The 22,959-nt window shown below is 38.7% G+C and overlaps 1 protein-coding gene across 4 annotated transcripts in view; it reads left to right on the top strand.

The window, feature by feature from the left end:
- SGCD (sarcoglycan delta) overlaps positions 1-22,959 on the top strand; it is a 1,065,755-nt gene that overhangs the window by 965,425 nt on the left and 77,371 nt on the right. For all 4 annotated transcript variants that reach the window (XM_037798832.1, XM_037798833.1, XM_037798831.1 and 1 more), the window contains one exon: positions 3,561-3,633. In XM_037798832.1, coding sequence (XP_037654760.1) covers positions 3,561-3,633 — 73 coding nt within the window. The remainder of the gene's footprint in view (positions 1-3,560; positions 3,634-22,959) is intronic.

Genomic DNA, 22,959 nt, shown 5'->3' with positions numbered 1-22,959 from the left:
AGAAAAGTGGCAGCATCAAGGGTACCAGCTATGGTAGAGTAGTTCCTTCACGAGCCTACATCAGCCAGATGTAAGAAGGAAAGGTGCAGAGGAGTTTTTATCACTGTAACCGACAAAAGAAGAAACAGGCTCAGCCCAAAGTTTGGATGGGATAAGGAAGATGGCTCAGATTTTTGAGGTTCCTTTTATATGAGGAAATGGCATTCCTCATTTTTGGATAATCAATCTGAATAAATTTAACATAATCCTACCATGTGCAGGTATTTTGCCTAGTCCAAAGTTATGGTCTTTGGCTTCAAGGGCCTTATAAAATGATGGTAAGAGTGGGCATGACAAATGACGGAACATGAAGCTTCACAGTGTTACGATAACAGTTGAAGCAGTAAAAGTTGTCCTTGAGCAGGACTAACTGCTATATGGGTTAGTCTGGATTATGGCTATGGCAATGAAAAGAGGACATCATCTTTCTATTACAGTATTCATAGAATTCTTGGTTGAAGAAGGGGTGATTTGAGCTGGAATAAAGCATTTAGACAATATAGAGAGACAGAAATAACTGCCCTTCCCATTCTTAGAGAAGATTAAAGGAACAATTACGTATATTTCAAAATAGGGTTCAAATAGCTAAGAACTAAGCTTCTCTAAGAATTTCAAGGGTGAGTCCCTGCTATTTGCAGTAGTGACAGATGGGAGGTTTTTGAGGTGATATGGAGAGGTGGTTAAGGGTGTGCTCCTGGGTCTCAGGCAGCCTGGGGCCACATTCTAATATGTCCTGGTCTGTCCTGTGACTTCAGCAGGTCTGTCTCATCCATTGGGCAGCCTCCACAGTGCCTCTGGCCTTGGTCCTTCTCAATGAGCCACAAAAATGATGGAGACATAAAATACACACACACACACACACACACACACACACACACACACACACACTGATACACATGTATTACATTTATTTAATTTCAAATGTAATACGTCTAACAAAAGCTGCGTTGTGCTCAGCAGTCAACTACAATTCAACCCATTCTTATTTAGTCATAGACGGCACAATGAAGTTTGAATCACAAGAGCAAAATAAATAAGTTATACGTAACAAAACAACTATGAATATTCTAATGAAATTTAAATGAAAAAAATATTGTAGGTCATGAGGACTATGGGTGCATTTTTATATGCTTGAAATGATGTGGGTTGGAGTCTTGAAGAGCAAGAGTGCACACAGGTCAAGAAAAGTCTTAAATGGCCCCTTGCCTAATGCCCCTATGCCTTCTGCAGCGGCCAGTTTTATGGGTTTTTGCAGGAAGGGTTAGACTCCCGCTCTCTCAAGCCCCAAGGATGCAATGTCATTCTGTAAATGACTCTCAGACTTTGAAATCTAATGGAGTTTGCCTTGCGGGTTTTAGGAACTGTTTTGGTCCTGTTAACCCTGTTTTCCTTTCAGTTTCTCCTTATGGCAATGGGAATGTTTACCCTATGACTGTCCCTCCTTTGTATATTGGAAGCACATAACTTGTTCTAAATTTCACAGGTCCACAGCTGGAGGCAAATTATGCTTTCTGACAGACCATGCCTGTAACTGATTTTGATGGGATCTTGTACTTAACTATTGTTACTGAAATGATTTAAGTTTCTGATATTGTTATGGGATGAATGTGTTTTGTATATGGAAAGATCATGTCATTTTGGGGTCCAAGGTGTGGAATGTGCCAGTTTGAATGTATTATGTCTCCCAAAATGCCATTATCTTTGATGTAATCTTGTGTGGGCAGACGTATCAGTGTTGATTAGATTGTAATTCTTTGAGTGTTTCCATGGAGATGCGCCCCACCCAACTGTGGGTGATGACTGATTGGATAGTTTCCATGGAGGTGTTGGCCCTACCCATTCAGCATGGGCCTTAATGAGTTTACCAGAGCACTATATAAGCTCAGACAGAAGGAGCAAGCTTGCTACAGCCAAGAGGGACACTTTGAAGAACACACAGGAGCAGAGAGAGAAGCTTCAGCTTACAGAGACATTTTGGAGACGGCCTTTGAAAGCAGACTTTTGCTCTGGAGAAGCTAAGAGAGGAAAAATGCCCCAAGAGCAACTAAGGGTGACGTTTTTGAGGAGCTGAAGCCTAGGGAGGAATGTCCTGGGAGAAAGCCATTTTGAAACCAGAACTTTGGAGCAGACACCAGCCATGTGCCTTCCCAGCTAACAGAGGTTTTCCAGATGCCATAGGCCATCCTCCAGTGAAGGTACCTGATTGTTGATGCATTACCTCGGACACTTTATGGCCTTAAGACTGTAACTATGTAACCAAATAAACCCCCTTTTATAAAAGCCAATCCATTTCTGGTGTTTTGCATCCCTGCAGCATTAGTAAACTAGAACACCAAGTGAGCTAGTACATGTGAATTATATAAGATGGTGTCTAGCATATAATAATCACTCAAAAGATTAACATTAGGATAACAGTTATTATTCATCAAGACATTCCTTTAATGACCGTATAAAAGGTTAAGACCAGACATTATGTCCTGATTTTACGTGTGGCAGTCTCATTCATATCAAAAAGATTAAACATTTCTATAGCCTGCTACAAAAGTAAGAAATGAATTCATTTTCCTATAATCATCTAAATGCAGTGATAAATCCAGATTTGGAATAATTGAGATCAATGGGGGATTTATAGACATGATATCAATGCAAGAGGATTCTGGAGATTCACACATGAATGCAAGATATTATTCTATCCTTCCATGCAGCATCAAAGAAATATACCAAATGTATAAAAATAAACACCTTTGCTTTGAAGTGCAGAATACTGCATCAGCCAAGTTTATTTGAAAAACTAGTATCTAGTGCAATTGTGTGTGATAAACTGAGGCTTAAATGGTTTGGAAACACTTTGAGCGGATAAATCAGATAATAACAATCTTTATGGCTGGAAAGATTCAGCTGGTGTTGACAAGTTGTAAAGATGAAAACTTATAGCAAAGTTGACGGCTGAATATTTAGATTGGGTTGGGAATCAATGTTAATACGCAAAGTGTAAAAGCACTGACCTTCAATGATTTCCCACAGTGTTCTGTTTGGTTTAACTTTTCAAGATAATAGAGTAAAACCTAATTTTAAAACTTTTGCTTAATTGTCATTAGGTGAACACCTGACAGTGTTTCTACTACCGAAACCACTGTTTAGATGTTGAATATGTTGGGTGATTTTTGCCCTTCATTGCAATGAGAGGGCTTCAGTTGCTGAATTTTACATTTCATTTGGGTGACTGTATAGGGTTTATGAGAAACAAGCATCTTCTTTTTTTTTTTTTTTTTTTTAAGATGGACTTTGCCTCATGGCCTCATTCTGATCTCGGCAGGGACACTTTAAAAAGAAGTTCCTCATTTTTTTCAAAGGTGGTTTGCATGAGTTGATTTGATGCTTTCCTCTCAGGAATTCCTAATGCTGATGGTTAAATATATGTGTATTGGGTTGTGAAAAGGCTTCACTGCATTTAGCTCTTCTCAGTGTGTTGATTGTGGCCCCAGGTGACACGTGTTTGCTTTTCTCTTTTGTTCTTACAGGAGCAGAGGGCACCGTGTTCCCTAAATCCATAGAAACACCTAATGTCAGGGCAGATCCCTTCAAGGAACTAAGGTAAACTTTCTGACTTTGTTTTACATTGATTAGTAACTTTTTCCTTTGTGTGCAACTGACTGATGATTTATTTTGATAAACAATGTAACAGTTTCACAACATGAATACATAGCGAGGAGAGACGTGGGGGTGAAAATAAGCTACAACCAAGAGAAAATTTTCTCTGAGAGTTTAGAAAGATGGAAAGTCTAGTGAAAGAAGTAGCCAGCCTTGTAATAGTGAGATTTGGGATTAATTTATTTGCAATGTCTGCATCCCATAGTAAAACAGGAATGATGCAGAACTAGTCACTAATTAGTTCTAATCAACCCAAAGAAAAGTGTTGTCTAAAAGAGGCTGATTTCTAAATACAATGCAGAATTTTCTTCTGTGGAACAAAGCTCTCCATTACCTGGGGTGATGCAGTGCCCCAGGTATACTGTGGGGAAAGTATACCATGCACTGGTGTTAACCTTCAGCTCTTCTAAGTGTGATGCTTTAGCAGAGGACTCTGAGGTGCTGTGTTCTTACAACTATGAAAAACAAAACAAAAAAAGAACAATATAGCCCCCGAATCATTCCAGCCATCAAAAACCATACCCCAATCCCAAAAATACACATAAAAATGATAAGTTGATGCAAATATAACTGAAATTTGTACTATATAATAATAGCAGTGAGGAATTCAGTGAATACTAGCTTTTCTCCTTTCTGGTACTTCTTTTAACTAAAACCAGCCAAACCATAAATCACCAAAATGACCATAAGTAACAGTTACTTCTTCATAATAAGCATCAACCATAGGCAAATGTATTTACATTGCACAAGTCTTATCCACTCTGTCATGATGCAACCCAAGATATGTTCTGCTAAAATAGCAATGGCCATGTTGGTGCTTATGTTTCCCCTAAACAGAAATGTGTTCTCAGTAAGTGGAGAATATACCACTTCATTACAAATCCCATAGCAGTCTCGCAAAGCCTGTGACTCTTTATAAATGCAGGGAAATATATTAGGCCAGAGTAAGAGGATAACTGGTGGGAAATGAGAACCTTTTCATAGCAAAATACCATATACAGTGGGCTGTATTTTAAGACTATACAACTTACTGCAAAATTTTACTTTCTACTAGCATGACTGTTTTCAGCAGGGACTCTGTGTGTCAGAAATTACCTGGCTCTCTGGCAAGTAGACCGTGTGTTTCATGTAAGGTACTGTCTTAGTTTCCTGGCTGCTATGACAAATACCACACAATGGGTTGGTTTAACCACAAGAATTTATCAGATCACAGTTTCGGAGGCTAGAAGGGTCAGTTGTGTTCTGGCTGGCCGGGAATCCCTGGCTGTCTCGCCCTGCTGTCACATCATGGTGTCCTCCCCTTTCTCCTCCAGGTCCATTGACTTCCAGCTTCCAGCTCCTCCCTGGGGCTTTTTTACATAAGTCTGCAGTGATGGGATTAAGGCCTATCCTGACTCAGTTGGCCACACCTTCACTAAAAATAACATCTACCAAAGGTCCTATTTACAGTGAGATCAGGCCCACAGGAATGGATTTAGATTAAGAACATGTGTTTTCTGGGGTACATAACTCAATCTGCCACAAGTACTAAAGCGGGAATGTTTTACACCTATCTACCCAAGGAACCCTGTATTTTAGGAATCTCCAAGAACTCATTCTCTATGAGTTCAATGAATCCTCATGCTTGTGATGCCACTGCCCCCACAAGACAAGCTAGTGGGTGGCCTGGTTCCCTTTCTTTTCACAGTTCACCTTAGGAGCAAGTTTCTTCCAGAAATAGTTGAAATTAGTGCTGATAAATCCAAAGAAAGGCACTGTCTAAAATAAGCTGGATTCTAAATACAGTATGAGTTTTTTTCTAAGGAACAATCTCTCCCTTACCTGGACCTTGGGAAATATAAGAGGAAAGGATTTATGCTAACTTGGCTTTAATCAGAGAAATTTTCTGTAGTTAAAAACAAACAAAAAACAAATCTCCATGCATCAGCCCACGTTAGAGATACCTATCCTGAGGAACATAGAATAGAGTGTTTGATCATAGACGATGCTATAGACATAGTCATGGTCTTCTGTACAAAACTGTGGGAAACTCTGGAACTTGCCTGAAGAAAAAAATCAATCCTCCCAAACTCACAAGTAAATCTCATTTGTCTGGTGCAGTGAAATAAAGAAAGACATCAGGTAGCTGCTACATTTTCATCACTTATTCTGAAGTTACGGGCATATTTCATGGAGGCTAGAAACAAAATTTTCTTATAGGAATCATCCAAATGTTTTAATATGTAATTCTAAAACTGTTCATTTGTTTCACCCTGTTTTTCAAATTATGCTGAAACTTGATAGCCTGGACTGAGTTAGGGGCCTGGAATATGGTAATTTATTCCCTTCATCCTTCTGGAATTTTTTTTAAGTAGTGCTTTGTGGGAGAGTCTCTGACTGCTTGAAAAGATGATCAAATATGATTGATAGATTATCCCAGACCATGTGCGTCTTTTAATGATGCCACATTTTTCTCTGTGCTGTTGATTGGTATGGACCTTGGAAACTGAGTAAATAAGGTAATAAACTTGGTGATGTAGTCTCTGGCCTTTGCATTTAGAGTTGAATCCATTTTACTTGGCCGTATCTGTGCTAGTGTGTCTTCCAGTCTTAGGAAAATACAGTATCTAAGGGAGGTCCCCAGACTTGCACCAGGTTGTGGAGAAGAGTGAATGTTCGGGTGAAGCAGAAGCAGCCATCCACTTCTCAGGGGCAGCACAAGGGAGGCAAAAGAGCTCTGTATGGGGATTCAGGTGCCTACTGCAAACATGATCTTAAGATCTTGAGCTAATCCTGCAGCCTGCTGTCTGTATAAAGCCACATCACTTCTAGCTCCAAACAGTTAATTCCATTGTATAATTTTTAACTTTTTATTTTGAATTAATTTTAGATTTACAGAAGAGTTGCAAAATTCATAAGGATTATTGCCATGAATGCTTTATCCACTTTTCTCTAATGTTAACATATCCTTGGTATATTTATCAAAAACTAATTAACTATAATTAACATTACAGTCTCATAATATTTTACTTTACATAAGATTTGTTTAAAAAGAATCAATCAACTGGTTGTTTTATAGGTAAATAGGTAAAAAAAAAAAAAAAAAATCCAGGGAACTGCACGACACAAACCGTAAACTCTAAGTTAAACCATGGACTATATATAATAGTGCAATTATAAAAATGTGCTTTCATCAATTTCACAAATGCAATTTCACCAATGCAAGGTGTTAATAATAGGGTGGCCTATGGGTACCTTGTATTTTATGCATGATTGTTCTGTAAAACCACAATTTCTCCAATTAAAAAAATAATAATAGTTAACGGTTCAACAGAAAAGCTATTTGTTGAGACCTGACTTTAAAACTGCAGTGGTTAAGGTGAAATGTTTTTAGTACTACTGTGTGCGTGTGTGTGTGTGCGTGTGTATTTTAAGGTTCTATACCCAGACTTTTCTGAGTTTTATTTGTTATTAGTGGACAGGAAAAGAAATTGAGTTCTATACATAGACAAACTTAAAAATAAACCAGCAAAATTTAAATATCCATGTCTCTCACTTGCCCAGATGATCAAAGCTCAGAAAATACTGCCTGCTTTGTAGAGCTTCTCCTTTGGGATAACTTTTGTTTCCTTAAACTTCCATCATTTATTGTTTTTAGTTTGATTTTTAATGAGAACCAAATTTGAAGCCTCCAGCACTTCCTCTTAAAAAATCCCAGCTGAAGGAATGGTTGCTTCTTGTGTCTGCTGCAGTCTTTGGTTCACTGCTTTTCTTTACAGAGTTACTATAGTTACTATATTTGCAGTCTTGCTTAAAGTGTTTGTAAATAATCCAAGGCTGAGCTCAAAATCACAAAAGAGGGCTGCTTCTCTCCAGACAAGTAACGGAACGTTACAAAAGTCTGTGCCAAACATCCGTCTCAGGCAGTAGTTGTTGACTTTACCCCTCTGGGTAATTCTGCAACAATGACAAGTTGTTCTAGATTCAAAACCATACTTAAAAATATATAAGGCACTATATCCACTCTTAAAAAAAAAAAAAAGAGAGAAAATCTAACCTTGAATAGAAATGGGATGTTAATAAATTCACAATCTTAAAATGCGAATATATTAAACGTTCACTTTTCACTGCCCCCCCAACCCCCTGCCCCTGGAGTCTATAAAGACAAATGGAAAAATCCCTGATCTTAGGCTGTTCATGATCTGAGACAGGAAATAGGCCATTCTGTTTTGCATATGTATTTTCTGTAAGAACAGAGGATAGCTTTGAATGCCTACCTTGCTCTAAGGATTCCTTTCAACTGTAAAATTTCCTTGTAGGATTCTAGTCCCACAAGAACAGGATATAGACTGTGAAATCTAGTTTCCTGGACTTAATCCATGGCGAATATGAAAAAAAGGACGGCGGTTATACAGACCACCGTACTCATAGAGCCAAATCAATTCCCCCAAAGATCACCAAAAGCTTGTAAGAATCACAAAAGAGCAAGCTAAAAGGTTTTTATAAAAGAATTCATCACATCCTCACTCAGCAAATGTTCTGATGTGCTCGTACTTCACATATAGTTATGACAAGGGGAGTGACCTGACTATCCAACTCAGGATAAGGAACAGTTAGTGTCTGCTGGGCACATATTAGAGGCAAGATATGTGCTAGACACTTGGAATGTAGAGATAAAGAAAATGAATACACAAATAATTTATAGGTAAGGGGAATAAGGCAGAAATTTGACCCAAAATACAATGTGTTGTGATAATGCTAGGATGGAAGTATGAGCAAAGTCAGAGAAAACACAGGGGATGATGAAATCTACCTAGAAGAGTTAGATAAGGCTTCCCAGGGAAGAGACATTTTAGTTGCAAGAAGGAGGAAAAGATAAAACCCCATAAACTGGTTCTCAGAGTTCAAAAAGCATGGTTTTCTGGGACATTTAGCATAGGGGCAAATAGCCCAACATATTTTTGTAGCTCCCAAGGACTTTACTGTGTTATTTACAAAAACCAGGGTTGGTAATGAAATTTTCCTTATGACAATTGTGTTCTTTAATAAATTGCATGGAAGCAATTTCTGGTATGGTTGTGGACAAGTTCAAAAATTGTTACAAGTTGTATAGCTTAGTGTATAAGGTACTTCAGGACTAAAAAATTCTCTGATGTAAATCTTGTTCTACAGCTACCCCTAATAAAGAAGGCATTACTTTGTTATTGTTTATTTTCCATAGTATAACCATGGTTTTCGTGATAAAGCAGAAAAAATTATAAGACATACACTTGAACTTTCTGAAAATTTTTTTTTAATGAAAGGCCCTAAATCTGACTTCTGTTGGGAATGTGTGAGATTTAAAGTATGTGTACATTATAAGGAAACAAGGATTAGATGAGGCTCCCACAAGGTGACAAAAAGGAATTCTTTATTTTTATTTTAAAATGTCTATAGCCAACTGAATATTTATTGGCTCTCAAGAATTTATACATTTAAGTTGTCAGAACTGTCTATCAGAACCTAAGGGTTCAATTAACTAGATGTTTGGTGATACTCTTTTTTTTTTCCCCAATAAAGCCAAAGTACCAAATACATTAGGTGGAGAGTCTAATTTAAGAAGTTTGAGTATATATATTGGGTATATATTGAGCTTTTTTAGATATGGGTATGTGGTATATGGAGCAATTCCATTGTGATAGAAAACCTTAAATCTTTTCCCCTTTGAACATTTTCCAGACTGTTCTGTAATTTTTCTTTAGCCCACCCTACCCCTCTGCACACACACACACAGATACTCCATGAGTTAGTTTGTTTGTTTTTACCTCTATAGGATTCAGAATTATTTGGTCATTTAGCACAAATACTGGAGTGATTTAAAGGAGAAATGAAAAAAACACAGTGAACCAAATTATAGTACAATGAAAGTAGCCTGTGTTGGTTACTGTAAGAAAGGAATAAGTTTAGTTTTCACATAGAGACAGCGTGGAATAAGGGAAATGGAGGCAAAACCAGTTTAAACAAGCCCCAGACAAAGAGAAGAGAGAATCTGCCTGCTCCTTATATGGAAAAGTAACCATAGTTACTGGAATGTAAAGAGATATGAGGTAAAATCAGAGGCAGGAACTTACAGAAAAAAAAAAAAAAAAAAAAAAAAATTGAGGGGGTTTAGGCTGATCAGTTCAAAATCTCAATAATGAGCTAGTTGGCTCTCTGGGATTGGCTGTACAAATTAAAATCTCAAAAGATGAATTAGTTAGTGTTCTCGGATAGGCTGTAACCTCTATAGTACCCAGTCAATGGGGAAACGGGAGGGACTTGCGAATTAGGAGTAGGAGATTTAAAGATCGCCATTCTCTTCCTCTGGTGCGCCAGCCTTCCATGTGTTTGGCTGGACGCCCTATCTTGCAAGATCGTAAATAAATTCTTTTCTCCTCCAGAACCGAGTGAGCGTTTATTCCCTTACAGGTACCGCTTTATTTCTGACATTACCCTTAGGGACTTAGAAAATAGAAGAATCATGAACCGTTGTCCATACTGGTGGACAGCATTGATTTGAAGGTGTCCTGAGCTGGGCTGAATCTCACCCATAGGCCTATCTCCTTTGTAAGCTTGGGCAAGTCTGTTAAGCTCCCCTAGTCCCAGTACCTAGAACATAGAGAAAACTCGGTGAACATTAGTTGAACAAATGTTAGCTAGTGGGAAGGGTATGGGAGAGTACAGCTCTCTTTAATCAGGGCTCAAGAACTCAGACAGGAGTTCTCAGCATTTTAAATTTCATAGACTAGTAAAAATTTTCCTTCAATCACAGCAACCAAAAATGTATTTTCAATTAAGGATAGAAAAATAATTCTGTATTTCCATCTATTAACAACATTTTGTAAAAAAGAAAGATTTTCAGTTAAAGTAGAGAAGACAACCTTAGAACATTATCATCATTATCCAAGTGGCTTTTATTTAAAAATTCAAATTATATCCTATGGATTATTTTTTAACATGAGAGTTTAAAATGAGGGGGGAGAATCATTTAAAAAATTGGGGGGTGTGGTATAAAATTGTACTTTTACCCATGTTGTCAGGACAGGCTTGGTATCTTAAAATAAGTGGTAACCTCTGCATTTTGGAGCAGAATGGGCATGTGTGTATATTTGCTGAAACCCCTGAGTAGGGGCTACCTTCTGCCTCATACAGAGTCTTGTGACCTTATCATTGTTTTTAATCTTGATTAAAATGTCAGTTGCTGCCATTTATTATGTAAAGTATGGGGGGTATATTGTTCTATTATTCTTGAAAAACACACAGTTGTTTTTGCATCTCCTTCCCCTTCCCACCACCCCAGAAGGATGGCCCCACAGGCAGGATGAATAGGCAGAAAATCTTGCTTAATTACACTCTTCCTGATCCTGGCTGACAGCCAGCCTTGTTTTATTCCAATTATAACCTTTTCAAAACAAAGAGTAATGGGAGCTTAGAGGAACAAGCTGACATCAAGTTTTACCTGAAAACTAGTTGAGAACTAGAAGGGAATTTAAAACATCAAACACACATACACTCACACCAACCAATGGATGTCTTTTTTCCTGATCAAGAATTTTCCATGGTTGGTTAGAATGTAATGTAAACAAGGGTATGATAACCAGATCCCAGAGAGAACTAGATAATTTCTGGTCATGGACCATGCACCAAGCGGGGCCAAATGTCATTCCTTTGTTTGCTATCTTTCGGTGGCTACTGCTGACTTGAGGATAAAATTTCAAAACAAAAACTCTGTCTCTCTCTCTCTCTCTCTCTCTCTCACACACACACACACACACACACACACACACACACACACAGAAACAGCCTTAACATGGCCAATCGTGGTCTATCTTCTCCTGCTACCCTTTCCCCTCTCCACTTTTTATCTTCTCCCCCTACCTTCTACTCTCTATTTTCCATTCCTTTGAATTTTTAATTCCTGCTCTCATATTTTAATTTCCAGGAGTTCATTTTTATTCTATTATGGTTCCTTTTTACAGCATTCTGTATTAATTTCATAGATGTGCTGTCCTGTCTTCTTCCTTTGATTATATTTATGATAGTTTATCAAGTTTCTTCTGTTCTCCATGTTTATTTTTTTCAACTTAGGTCTCCAGCCTTGTTGGAGCTTTTTCAAATGTTTGCTGATTCATGACTGTCTGTTCATTTTTCTTTTTATTGTGGAATATAACATATTTACATAAAAGTGATAACTTTCCAAGTACAATTTAACACATAGCAAATTGCAAAGAATGTTGTGGGTTATAGTTCCACAGTTTCAGTGATTAAACTAGAGAAAGGGGTAGCCAACAGACAACATAGAACTTAACAAAGGATTTATGAATGTTATGAATACTGAATCTTCATATAATTTCCTTTTTCTTCGTTGCTACGGTCTTGGAATAGCTGGAAGGAAAGAACTGAAATGCTAGAACTATAACCCATAACATTCTTTGAAATTTGCTATATAACTACTTGTTAAAATGTAATTTGAAAGTTATCTCCTTTTTTGTATGTTATATTTCACAATAAGGAAATAACTGAAACTATGCTACTGTAACCCATAACATTCTTGGAAATTTCCTGTATACTACTTGTGAAATCATATTTTGAAAGTTATCACCTTTTTGCATATACATTGTATTTCACAATAAGGAAATAACTATTTATCCATTTTTAAGAGAGAAGCACCAAAGATCTATTGGGGCATTTTGCATGCATGGATGGTGCTTTGAGGTAGGGTCATCAGGCTGGGATTTTTGGGTAGGTGACCCCCCATGTCAGACTCAGGTCTTTTCTCTTGTGCTGGTCAGTTCCCCAGAGAGGATTCCTAATTCCTTGTCTAGGATAAGTCTGGTTACCAGTGTGTTCATAGGTTTTTGTTTGATTGTTTGTCTTTTGGGTTTTGTGTGTGTGTTTTGTTTTGCTGTTTAAAGATAAGCTATATGAAGATGTAATAACAGACTATCCAAATATAAATTTATATCTTCACCAATTATAACTGGTGTCAAAACTGTTGGTTGTCTGATCCATGGTTATTCCCAGTCTCCTCTTACTTTTCCACCTCCCACTAGAGAGGCTGGAAGGGCTTACAGCTTCATTTCCCTACCTTCCTTGGAGCGAGAGGTCGTCGTATTATATATACTGTGGCCAATGGATGAACACAAGCCTGACGTGGATTTCTGGGAAAGGTTTTGCTTTTATGAGAAGACATCAGATGTGGAAGGTTCTGCCTCCTTTCAGTAAAAACGGGTGGCGGCCTAGGATTGGTGGCTGCAAAGGCGGGTGGTGGTCTAGGATTGGTGATTGCTGTTGCTAGGGTGAGAGGCAGATGTAAGGTTAGCTTTTGGCGCGAACTAGCTACTGCTTAGGCGGGAACTACTGTTACTTCCTAGAAGAAGGCTAATTATAGCTTAGGCTGTTCTTGCATCAGCCCTGGCGGCCATGTTGCATGTTACCGGTATCGCTGAAGGTGAATATTATATATGCTACCTTAATTGTCCCCAACACCTTTCCCCCTTTTTTCTGTCTTAAATACAAGTGCCCCTGTTACTTCCTCTGTTTCCAGTATAGTGCTGAACCCTCGGCTATCCTGGTTTTCACAAAGACATTTTCTCACATCGTCTTCTACAATGAGGTAGGCTGGTGGCCTGGGTGTATGACAGTGAGGCAAGTCTAGGGGCCTGACAGTTTCCCATATAGACTCAGCCAGTCCTCCTGATTCAGCCCCACCAGGTAATCCCAACTTCAGAGGTAAGGTAGCTGTGGAAAGGATTCTGCATCTTGAGTCAACTTGCAGCTTTTTCTTTGTCAAATCCACAGGCTCTTAGCATTCAGTTTCCTGTAATCTTGCTAATTCATTTACTATTTGTTGTTTGTGTTCCAACTTCCAAAGCTTTATTGACATCTTTCCTCTGCTCTCCTCTTTTTCTTCATCCTTGTGGGTTTGTGCCTTTTTTAGGTCCATTTACATTCATTGCATTAGTGTTTCAGGAAGGAGCAGGTGAATGTGTCTTCTCTTTGCTGTTTAATCAGAAATCCTCTCTCCTTAATCTGAATGCTTCAGCCATTCTGCCCTTTCTAGAGTGCCTGAGAGCCTGTACATTGTTTTTCCCTTTTTTTTTGCAACACTCTCTCCTCCTCTCTTTCTGGATAATTCTATTAACACCTGGACTCTTAGGCCATACATCCCTTCCTAAGGAAAGCCTTTTTGGCTTGCCCTGAGGCCTGGTTTGGTCCCCTTTTGCAAACACACATAGTACCCTACACTTCTCCTTCATTTTTTGATTCACTGGCTGACACAGCTACCCCCTTTGCCATTGCCCACAAGGGGATTCGGGTTAGATGGATCATTACAAATCCTTTCCCTCAGCCAGCAAAAAGATCATTTTTGGGGTTTGAAGAAGAACTAACAAATCTTCTTGGAATCTCCCATTTTTGTCCAAGCACTTAATATCCCATGCCTTCCTTCTATCCATAATGAGAAGTCACTTCTAAAAATGAATAATCCATTCCTTTCTTTAATGCAGTTTCAAAACTTCAACTTTAGATTCCTTTTTCATCCATGGGCTGTGCAATAGTCATGCTCCACAGGAATTGTACTTAACTTAAAGCTTGTCACCTGTAGTTCCTATTCATGTTCTCAGCCATGATTGGACTGTTTCAGAGAGGAATGCCAAGTAGTCTTTCATCTGCGTACACATTTGATCACTGCTTCCTAGTCACAAAGGGAGATGAGCTTCCAGTTCTTCGGGATTGTTTTACAAATACAACCTGACTCATTAATGATAATTTTCTTTTCCTGGTGTCTGAAGTTAGACATACTCACTCTGTAATAGCAAAGCAGAGAGAAGTTTGAATCCTTTGACAATCCAAATGCCATATCCCTAACCTTCAATAGAAAATAGATGCTAATAAATTCAGGGTCTTAAAAATGTGAATTATAGTCATTTCACACTTCATGGCAGCTTCATGTTGAAGAAATTGCTTAAAACTTAATTATGATGCTTGTCTCCTCTTTAAATGCAGTTGACATTCCACAGACAGATTTTTGCAATGACATCTGAGGAAAGGACTTGCGAAACTAATTAGTTATTCATGATGAAAAACATTGGCAACATACTGATAAAAGAAAAGTGTTGACATCGTTCCTAATATGATACATATGTCCATTAGTTCAGGGTTCTCCCTATGGTCTCCATGGAAAGCTCGTTGAGAAATGATGAAAATGCCCTTCAGCCTTTGAATGCAGATGTATATAGAAAATATGGATGAAGGGTGAGAATAAAGTGGCGAGCAGGAGGCATTGGGCCTCTTCTGATTACCTGCCCCTGCAAATGACTGGGTTGTGCTTTGAGGACCATTTGTGAGAAATATGACAATAATGGATTGGCCATGTCCCACTCTCAGCAACTGGGAAGCTATTACAATACATTCAGTACTTCAGTGCCTCATTGTAAAACTACAAGTTGGTTCTTAGAGGATGATGTGTGGTGGATCCTGTCTCCTATTACCTAATGATCCCATACTTGAGCAGTGCAGCAACTATGGATAGTTAAGGTGCGATTCTCATCTCATTGTGCAAGGCGTGATATTCTTGCAAGAGAATATAGCTCTTTTTTCTGAGCAAAGCTAGTACAGCTAAGGAGTGAGGGGAGCAGAACCCAAAGAGAAGAACACAGTTTAGTATATAAAAAAAGCAGTTTCTAACTGTCTGAACTGATAAATTGTCTTCCTTCATAGTTGTGAGGTTCCCGTCAGTGAAGGACCCCAGCCAAGTCTCGAGGATCCTATCAGGACTATTATAGAGGTGTGTCAAGCATCAGAAGGAGTAAAGACTTAAACTCAGTGACCTTTCAGATCTACTGTAATATGAAGATTCTTTAACTCAGGCTTCAAAGTGTCGCCTGCAGATACGATTTTTACCAGAGACCTCTTATTAAGTTGAAATTCCTTATAAAGCTCTTTTCATTGAGTAATTGAAGGGCAGAACTGGGGACCAGCATCGATTCCCTTTTATTCCTTGTATTATAGGTGTTTGTAGAACACTTCAAATTCTTATGGTGCTTTGTGAATTTCAAAGTATTTGCACAAAAACTCCCTAAAGCAGGATGGGAGGGATTGACTTCATTCCCACTGTACAGACAGGGCAAGGAGACTGAGGGTCAGTATGAAACACTTCACCGTTTGGCACAATGAGAAGATCCTGTCTCTTCTCACAGCTCAGTAAGGTTTTAAGGAGTGAGGATGTGGAGCAGAAAGTCCGCACATTAGCAGCAGCACGGGGGAAGGGTTAGGAGCAAAGCTCTGCAGCCAGACTGCCAGATACTGAATTCTGTTTCTGTCACCTGCTAGGGTGTGACTCTGGATGTGATTTAAATACCTCCTTCTCAGTTTTCTAGGTATCAGAATGGCCTAGGAATCTGCGCCAGTGTCTAGGTAGTTTGTATGATGTGCCATAGATAATGGGCAGCAACGGGTTAATGGCCTCCTTCGAACAAGTCAGTATAACGAAGGCAGCAGTGAGAGTAATTTGTCAAGTTAGTCACAGTATTAAAAGTGAACTTTAACCCTGCTTTTGAAACATTCTTGTAGCAAAGGTATTTGCCTTCTACATTAAGGCATGCCAGAGGCAAACCTTTTCCTAAGGAGGGAAGAACTGAGAAATGTAAGCACTAACCAGACAGGATGAAGTAGTAAGCATTGTGGTTTTGAATGAAAATACTGGTATTGTGAGCACTGAAGCCACAAAGCCCTATTGAACTTTTTCTGAATTTAAATCAAAGTCTTCTGAAGGTTGGGGGTGGAAATCTACTTAAAAATGGAAAAGAATAGCATTTAATTATCAAAATGTTTTAAAATCCATTAACTCTAACACCATAGTGACCAAAATATTCTCCTTCCTGGCTCTTTCAGCCATTTGTGGGAGGGAGATGAAAGCTTAAATTGACTTCCCTGGAGGGCCAGACCAAGCAGAAAATCCCAGAAACAAGATGCTTTGTCTGGATACATTTTATTTCTGTTGCAGACTACCACCAGGGATCAATAGCTTTCTTATAACCATAGCAAGAAAATAAAATTTCACATTAACCTCTAATGAGATTTTATTTTAATTTTTCAAATTGAATATTTCATATCATTCTAGAGGTTGCCTTTCTATTTTTATGTATGTTCATGAAGTTTTTGATCCTCCATTAAAACTGCACCCTTATGGATTATATAGATAGAATAGATTTTATCTCATAACCACAGGTGTCTGTACCATTGAACCCTTTCTTCCTGCCTGCAACCTCTTATTGGGCCAGATTAACCTACAAGATGTAATGGCTACTGTGTTCTTCTATAAAAATTAATTATTTTTGGTAATAATAGTTAGACACCCCTCTGGTCATTAAAAGCAAACCCCAGCAGTATTTTTCAAAGGTCTGGTGTCATTTGAGCTGACATTACTAAGGAGGTCTCATGGATTAAAAGCACCCAGATCCAAATGCTGTTTCCATAGGCTCTGTGGGACAGGGTTGAGGGACTCCATTCTGGGGAGTGGTGGACTGTGAGTCAAGCCAAACAGTGATGACACCTTGGTTCACCAACACATCCATGCCCCACCTGAAATGCTTGAAGAGACCTGGGAACACATGCAATGAAATGGGATAAGTTAAACCACCAATAGCTTTGCAACAAGTTGAATCCATCCAGAAGGCATATTGTTGACATTTGCCGCCAGAATCTTCCGTTTCAGCAGATTAGGATTCTAGCTGAGCCCTAGCAGTCTAGATGCATAAATATAAACCAAATGAATGCATTCCTTCCACCAATGGTTGAATGCTAGCTATGTGCCTGGAATATGTGTGAGGGATACAGTGATGAATAACACAGATGTCTTGACCTCGCAGCATTTGCATTCTAGCAGGGGAAGCTTTGAATACCTGGGCAACGTGATCAGTAGTTACTGAGCACTCTCCTATGCCTAGCACTAGTCTAATTCCTTTGAGTATCTTATGTCCTTTAATCCTCACATCAGGAGAACCTCCACTGGGACAAAGAATTGTCATCATCCCACTTTATAGATGAGGCACCAGACACTCATAGAGGTTAAGGGACTTTGCATCAGGGAGGTGAAAGAACCAGGGAGGTGAAAGAGCCAGGGAGTAGACCTCAGAGACTGTATTCTCTTCCTCCTTATCATATTGCCCCACAAAGGGATCTGTGCTTACTTATGGGACAGAAGGGATTTGGGTGCCCATACTGCATTTCTTATGCTTTCTATTGCATTTGTTTACAAAAGGCTTTTAGACATTCTGATCAGAAGAAGTAACTTTTAAGGACATAGCAAGAAAAGCCTGAAGTAAAGCTTTCTGGGCATTGCCTCATGCAGATATCCTGCCACAAGGGAAGTTTCTGTTACTACAAACAAAACTACACCATGGGGAAAATGCTTGAAAAAAAAGGTTAACAAAATTTGCTTTTCAATCACAACCTACTAACCTTTGGGCCTTATCTCAAAATGGAGATTTATTAGAGTGAACCAAAAAGAGTGCAACTTCCAGGCTTCATGGCCTTTTGCATCATGTAATTATTCATCTTTTCACTTGTTTGTTGTTTGTCTTCCTTACTGGATTGTAAGGTCTAGGCCAGTGATTTTCAACCTTGGCGTCTATTAAAATCACCTGGTGCCTCAGTTTTCCAGGATGTCATGGCAGATCCACCCAGTGAGTTGGCTCAAACCACAGGAATTTAGTGTCTCATGGTTTTGGAGGCTGGAAGGCTTGCTTCCTCTTGGGGTGAGTAGCATTTCAGCAGACCGGCAATCCTTGGTGTTCCTTGGCTTTCCAGTCACGTAGCGATGTCTTCTCCTTTCTCTTCTGGGTTCCTGCTGACTTCCGGCTCCTCTCTGAGGCTTTCTCTATGTCTAAAATTATTCTGCTGATAAAGGACTCCAGTAATCCAGATTAAGGCCCACCCTGATTCAGTTGGCCACACCTTAACTAAAATAACATTTTCAAGGATCCTATTTACAAAAGGTTCACACCCACAGGAATGTGGATTAAAATTACAAACATGTTTCAATTGGGTACATAATGCAATCTACCATACCAGGAAAGCTTAAAAGCATCCCGATTCCCCAGAATAATTAAATTGGAATCTCTAGGGTTACAACCTAGAGATTATGGTTTAAGGCCCCAGTGATTACTGTGTGTAGCTGAGGTTGGAAACTGAGTTCTGAGAGGACAGGTACATGTCAAATGCCCTCATCACTGTATATATACCATGTATTGTAAATTGTATCTGTGCCTAGCACCTTAGTGAACCCTCATACATGTGGATTATGTTTGTTGAATAAGTGAGTGGGTGGAGAGGTGGAGAGATGTTGAGTGAGTGAGTGAATATTAAACCAATGTTTATAACAGTTATTGGAATGCAGTTCTTAAAATAACTGTTATTAGGCAATTATGTACAGATGACTTTATGATTATTTAGAGTCTACATACTACTGTGCAAAAAAAGAATCACTAGTATATGAAAAAGTAAATGGCAAACTGCAGGGTGCTCACCTCATCTAGACATGAAATTCACTTTGCCTTCCTTAATACTGCATTAATCTCCAGGCCTGGTACACACTCATCTCAACAGTGCAGCAGCTGTTAACATCAAAGGTAATGGTTCATTATTATTTCTTCTTCTGTGAATCATGTTTGTCTGAAGGAAGCAAAGATAACAAAGAGGAAATTATAGTTTGAGTGGAGAGATATGATTACTTGTAAACCCAGCAATAAAGGGGAAGTCTGTGTGAACAATTGAGAATTCCCTGTCTTCCAAATGCAGAAAACACACAGAACCAGCCATTTATGCCCTATTTGCATTTTAATCAGGGGTGGGAGAAAAACACTGAAGTATCTTCCACACCTGTGCAACCCACAATTTCTTTGTTAAAGCATTACACCCTTGGAGTGGAAAGAACAGTGAAGAAAGTAGTATTTCTATGAATTTCTGTTGATGTGCCCATTACTGCTTGGTCAATACGTTACTTGGATATCAGCCAAGATTATCCTGTCCCCTAACATCTACATAAATGTGATTGATGCAAAACTCTTTCTGACAGATTCTAGAAAATGTAGTGCCCTCCCTAAGGACCAGCTTCTTGTTTCACAGTCACCTCTGATTTTGAACTTTTATTCTGCAGAATGTATTAAGACCATTTGTCTGCACCACTAAGCCGTATATTACCTTTGGCAAATTAGGAAAAGAAACCCCTATCCCAGTTCACTTTATTTCCATCTGTCAGAAAATTGTCATAACATAGTGATTTTGTTAGAAGACAACACTGTCTATACTGGAAAATTATCATAGTAAATATACACATCTATGATGCCTAGATATGAATTACCCCTCCACATATACAGGCCGCCCTTGAGCAGTGCACAACCAGTACAACAATGTATGGAGACCCTGAAAGAGCATCTCCCCATCCTTCTCGGGTTGTCCATGTAATAGCAGGTCAACTGGATTTGAAGCTCAGCACTTTGCTCCTGATTTCCCCGAAAAATGACAACTCAGCAAGGTTTTAGTGTTTAGACAAGATTCTACTGAAGTTTTAAGAAAGCCAAACGAGCTAAAATGCAATAGTAAATATTCTTGTTCCTAAAAGTTCTCAGGCCACGTTACCTAGTTTCTCTCTCAAGCCTTCATTCTTTCTTTGCTTCTCTCTACACTCTCTAACAGTGATCCCTAATTTCTGAATTCTTTCTAATGCATCTTGGTTAAATTATCTTACCTGTTGCTCAGGATCCTACAGACCCATGAATTTAGGGACTTACCTTTTCCTCAAGCTCCAAACAAAAAGAGTTCCTTCCCTAAGAAAAATTCTAGAGTAAACATTAAGAATATTTCTTTAAATTTTGCTACAAATATTTAAACTGTGACTAGGAGTTATTCAGTATGGTAGCTTGTTCCTATCCAGTAAACATTCTGTAGGCTGCAAATAGGAAAGAACCACTAAAGGAAGGGAATTTTTAGGAATTGAAGATGCAGATCACCCTCGGATATTATTGGGTCCAATCCTTTCATGGTATGAATGGGACACCTGGGCTTAGAGAAATGGGATGACCTGCCTCAAGTCACACAGCTAAGTGGATTAGGCAGGCCTGGGTACTTTTGGTACAGGACTACCTCTTACACTATATAACCCATAATCTCTCATCTGCTCATGTGCCAGCTTAATATCACAAGTATTAGAACCTTTTCATGAATCAGACAATCCTAATTCTGCCACTTATTACCAGGAACTTAACACTAAGAGCTACTGTTCTCTTATTTGCAAGATGGATGTTCCGGTATGCTAATGCTGCCAGGATGCAAAATACCAGAAATGGACTGGCTTTTATAAAGGGGGTTTATTTGGTTACATAGTCTGAAAGGCCATAAACTGTCCATCAACAAAGGGTACCTTCACTGGAGAAAGGCCATTGGCATCTGGAAAACCTGTTAGCTGGGAAGCACGTGGCTGGTGCCGACTTGCTCCCAGGTTGCGTTTAAAATGGCATTCTCCAAAATGTCTGCATCAGCTTCCAACGGCTGTCTGCAAAATGTCTGTCTCATCTACAGCTAGCTGTGAGCTCCTTCTGTCTGAGCTTTTATAGAGCTCCAGAGAACTAATCAAGGCCCATGCTGAATGGGCGGGGCCATGCCTCCATGGAAATTATCTAATCAGAGTTATCACCTACAGTTGAGTGGGTCACATATCCATGGAAACAACCTAATCCAAAGGTTCCAACTTAATCAACACTAATATGTCTGCCCTACAAGAATGCATTAAAGAAGATAGCTTTTTCTGGGGGACATAATATATACAAACTGGCACAATGGGGGTGCTAATATCATTGGTTAAGGAAATCCAGCTTGAAATATCTTTGCATTTTGGGAGGCTTGTCAGTGCTTTAGAGTGCGGTACTTAATCCATTCAACCAGGAAGTGTATCTTAGGCAAGCGTAGATATTAGGTATGCAAAAATGAATATCATAGTCCCCACATCAGTCAACCCATCACCTAGTAAGTTTTATACTAGGGCTAAGGTGCTGAGACAACACAGAAGAGAAGACATGTGCTGGAGCTCAAGGATGAGCATGCATTTACCAGAAAGAGAAGAACGTGAAAGACATTCCAGTAGGGAGAGGCAAAAGCCCATGGAACAGCATGAAGTCTTGAAAGGATATGATGTGTTGGAAACTTGATGAAAATGTCAGCAAAGCATTTGGGGGAGAGAGTGGAGACACACAGTACTGGAGAGGTATGTTAAGACAGGACAAAAGGGACTTGAATGCCATGTTAGTAAGTTTGTATTTTAATCTATAGCTCTAGGAAAGGACAAACATGAGAGCAAAAATAAAAGAAGCTCAACCACATTAAGCATTAGAGGGATTTATTAGTGTTTTATCATTATCCATGTTCTTGATTTATTCTCAGTTTGAGATTACTGATGAAAAATATTCTGGTTCTAAGCTGTCCATCTAAAAATGGAGTACCTCATTTGAGGTTGCCAAACCAAGTATTGTCATGAAGGTGAAAATATAATCTCAGCAGGCTTTAATTTAATTGAGAGCTGATGTAATGAAGGAGTTCCCCATAGCTAAAATCACATGTTCTCTGCCACTGGATTTAATGAAAACCTGCTTAGAGTAGGCGTAAAAGGGGTTAAAAAAAAAAAAAAAAAAAAAAAGTTTTTTGCCTACAGTCCTCCCAGGATTTTATTTACTAAGGATCAACTGTGACACATGTTGCTGATTTATTGGAGGATTGATAATTTACAAAAAGAGAAAAGATAATGTAGAATGTCACTTTAATTACAAAAAACAGATTTGGTGCCACTACCATAATGGCATAAAACACATTAGTAAGTTTTTAGATCTTTTCTCTTTGAGAAATAAAATCCTATGTTTTTTCACAGGTTTTCAGAGGTACCTAAAAAATTTCTAAAAGGCAATTTTGGAAGTCATCAGTGAAAAGTGTCTATGTTGAATAGCTTCTAATGTGGGAAAGTAACAAGAGTGTTCTTTGGAAAAACATTTACTGTGGAATAGCTTTTAAAAAAACCAAAACTATTGTCTTTTGCTTTCTCCCTATTCTCCAAATGCCAACTGCATAAATACAAAAATCTTTTTAGCTTCTGACAAAAAGGCAGTAACTTAAGGCTATACAATAGCTTGCTTCAGAGTTTTACACAGTGACCAAGATAAAGAAAAAGGATGCCGTATAGACAATAAACATTAAGTACTAGGCAGAAAACTAATTGGAAATGTA

This window comes from Choloepus didactylus, chromosome 11 (genome assembly GCF_015220235.1).
Source record: "Choloepus didactylus isolate mChoDid1 chromosome 11, mChoDid1.pri, whole genome shotgun sequence".
Taxonomy (NCBI): domain Eukaryota; kingdom Metazoa; phylum Chordata; class Mammalia; order Pilosa; family Megalonychidae; genus Choloepus; species Choloepus didactylus.
The sequence above is the reverse complement of the archived record's forward strand: the minus strand, read 5'-3'. Positions and strand labels throughout refer to the sequence as shown.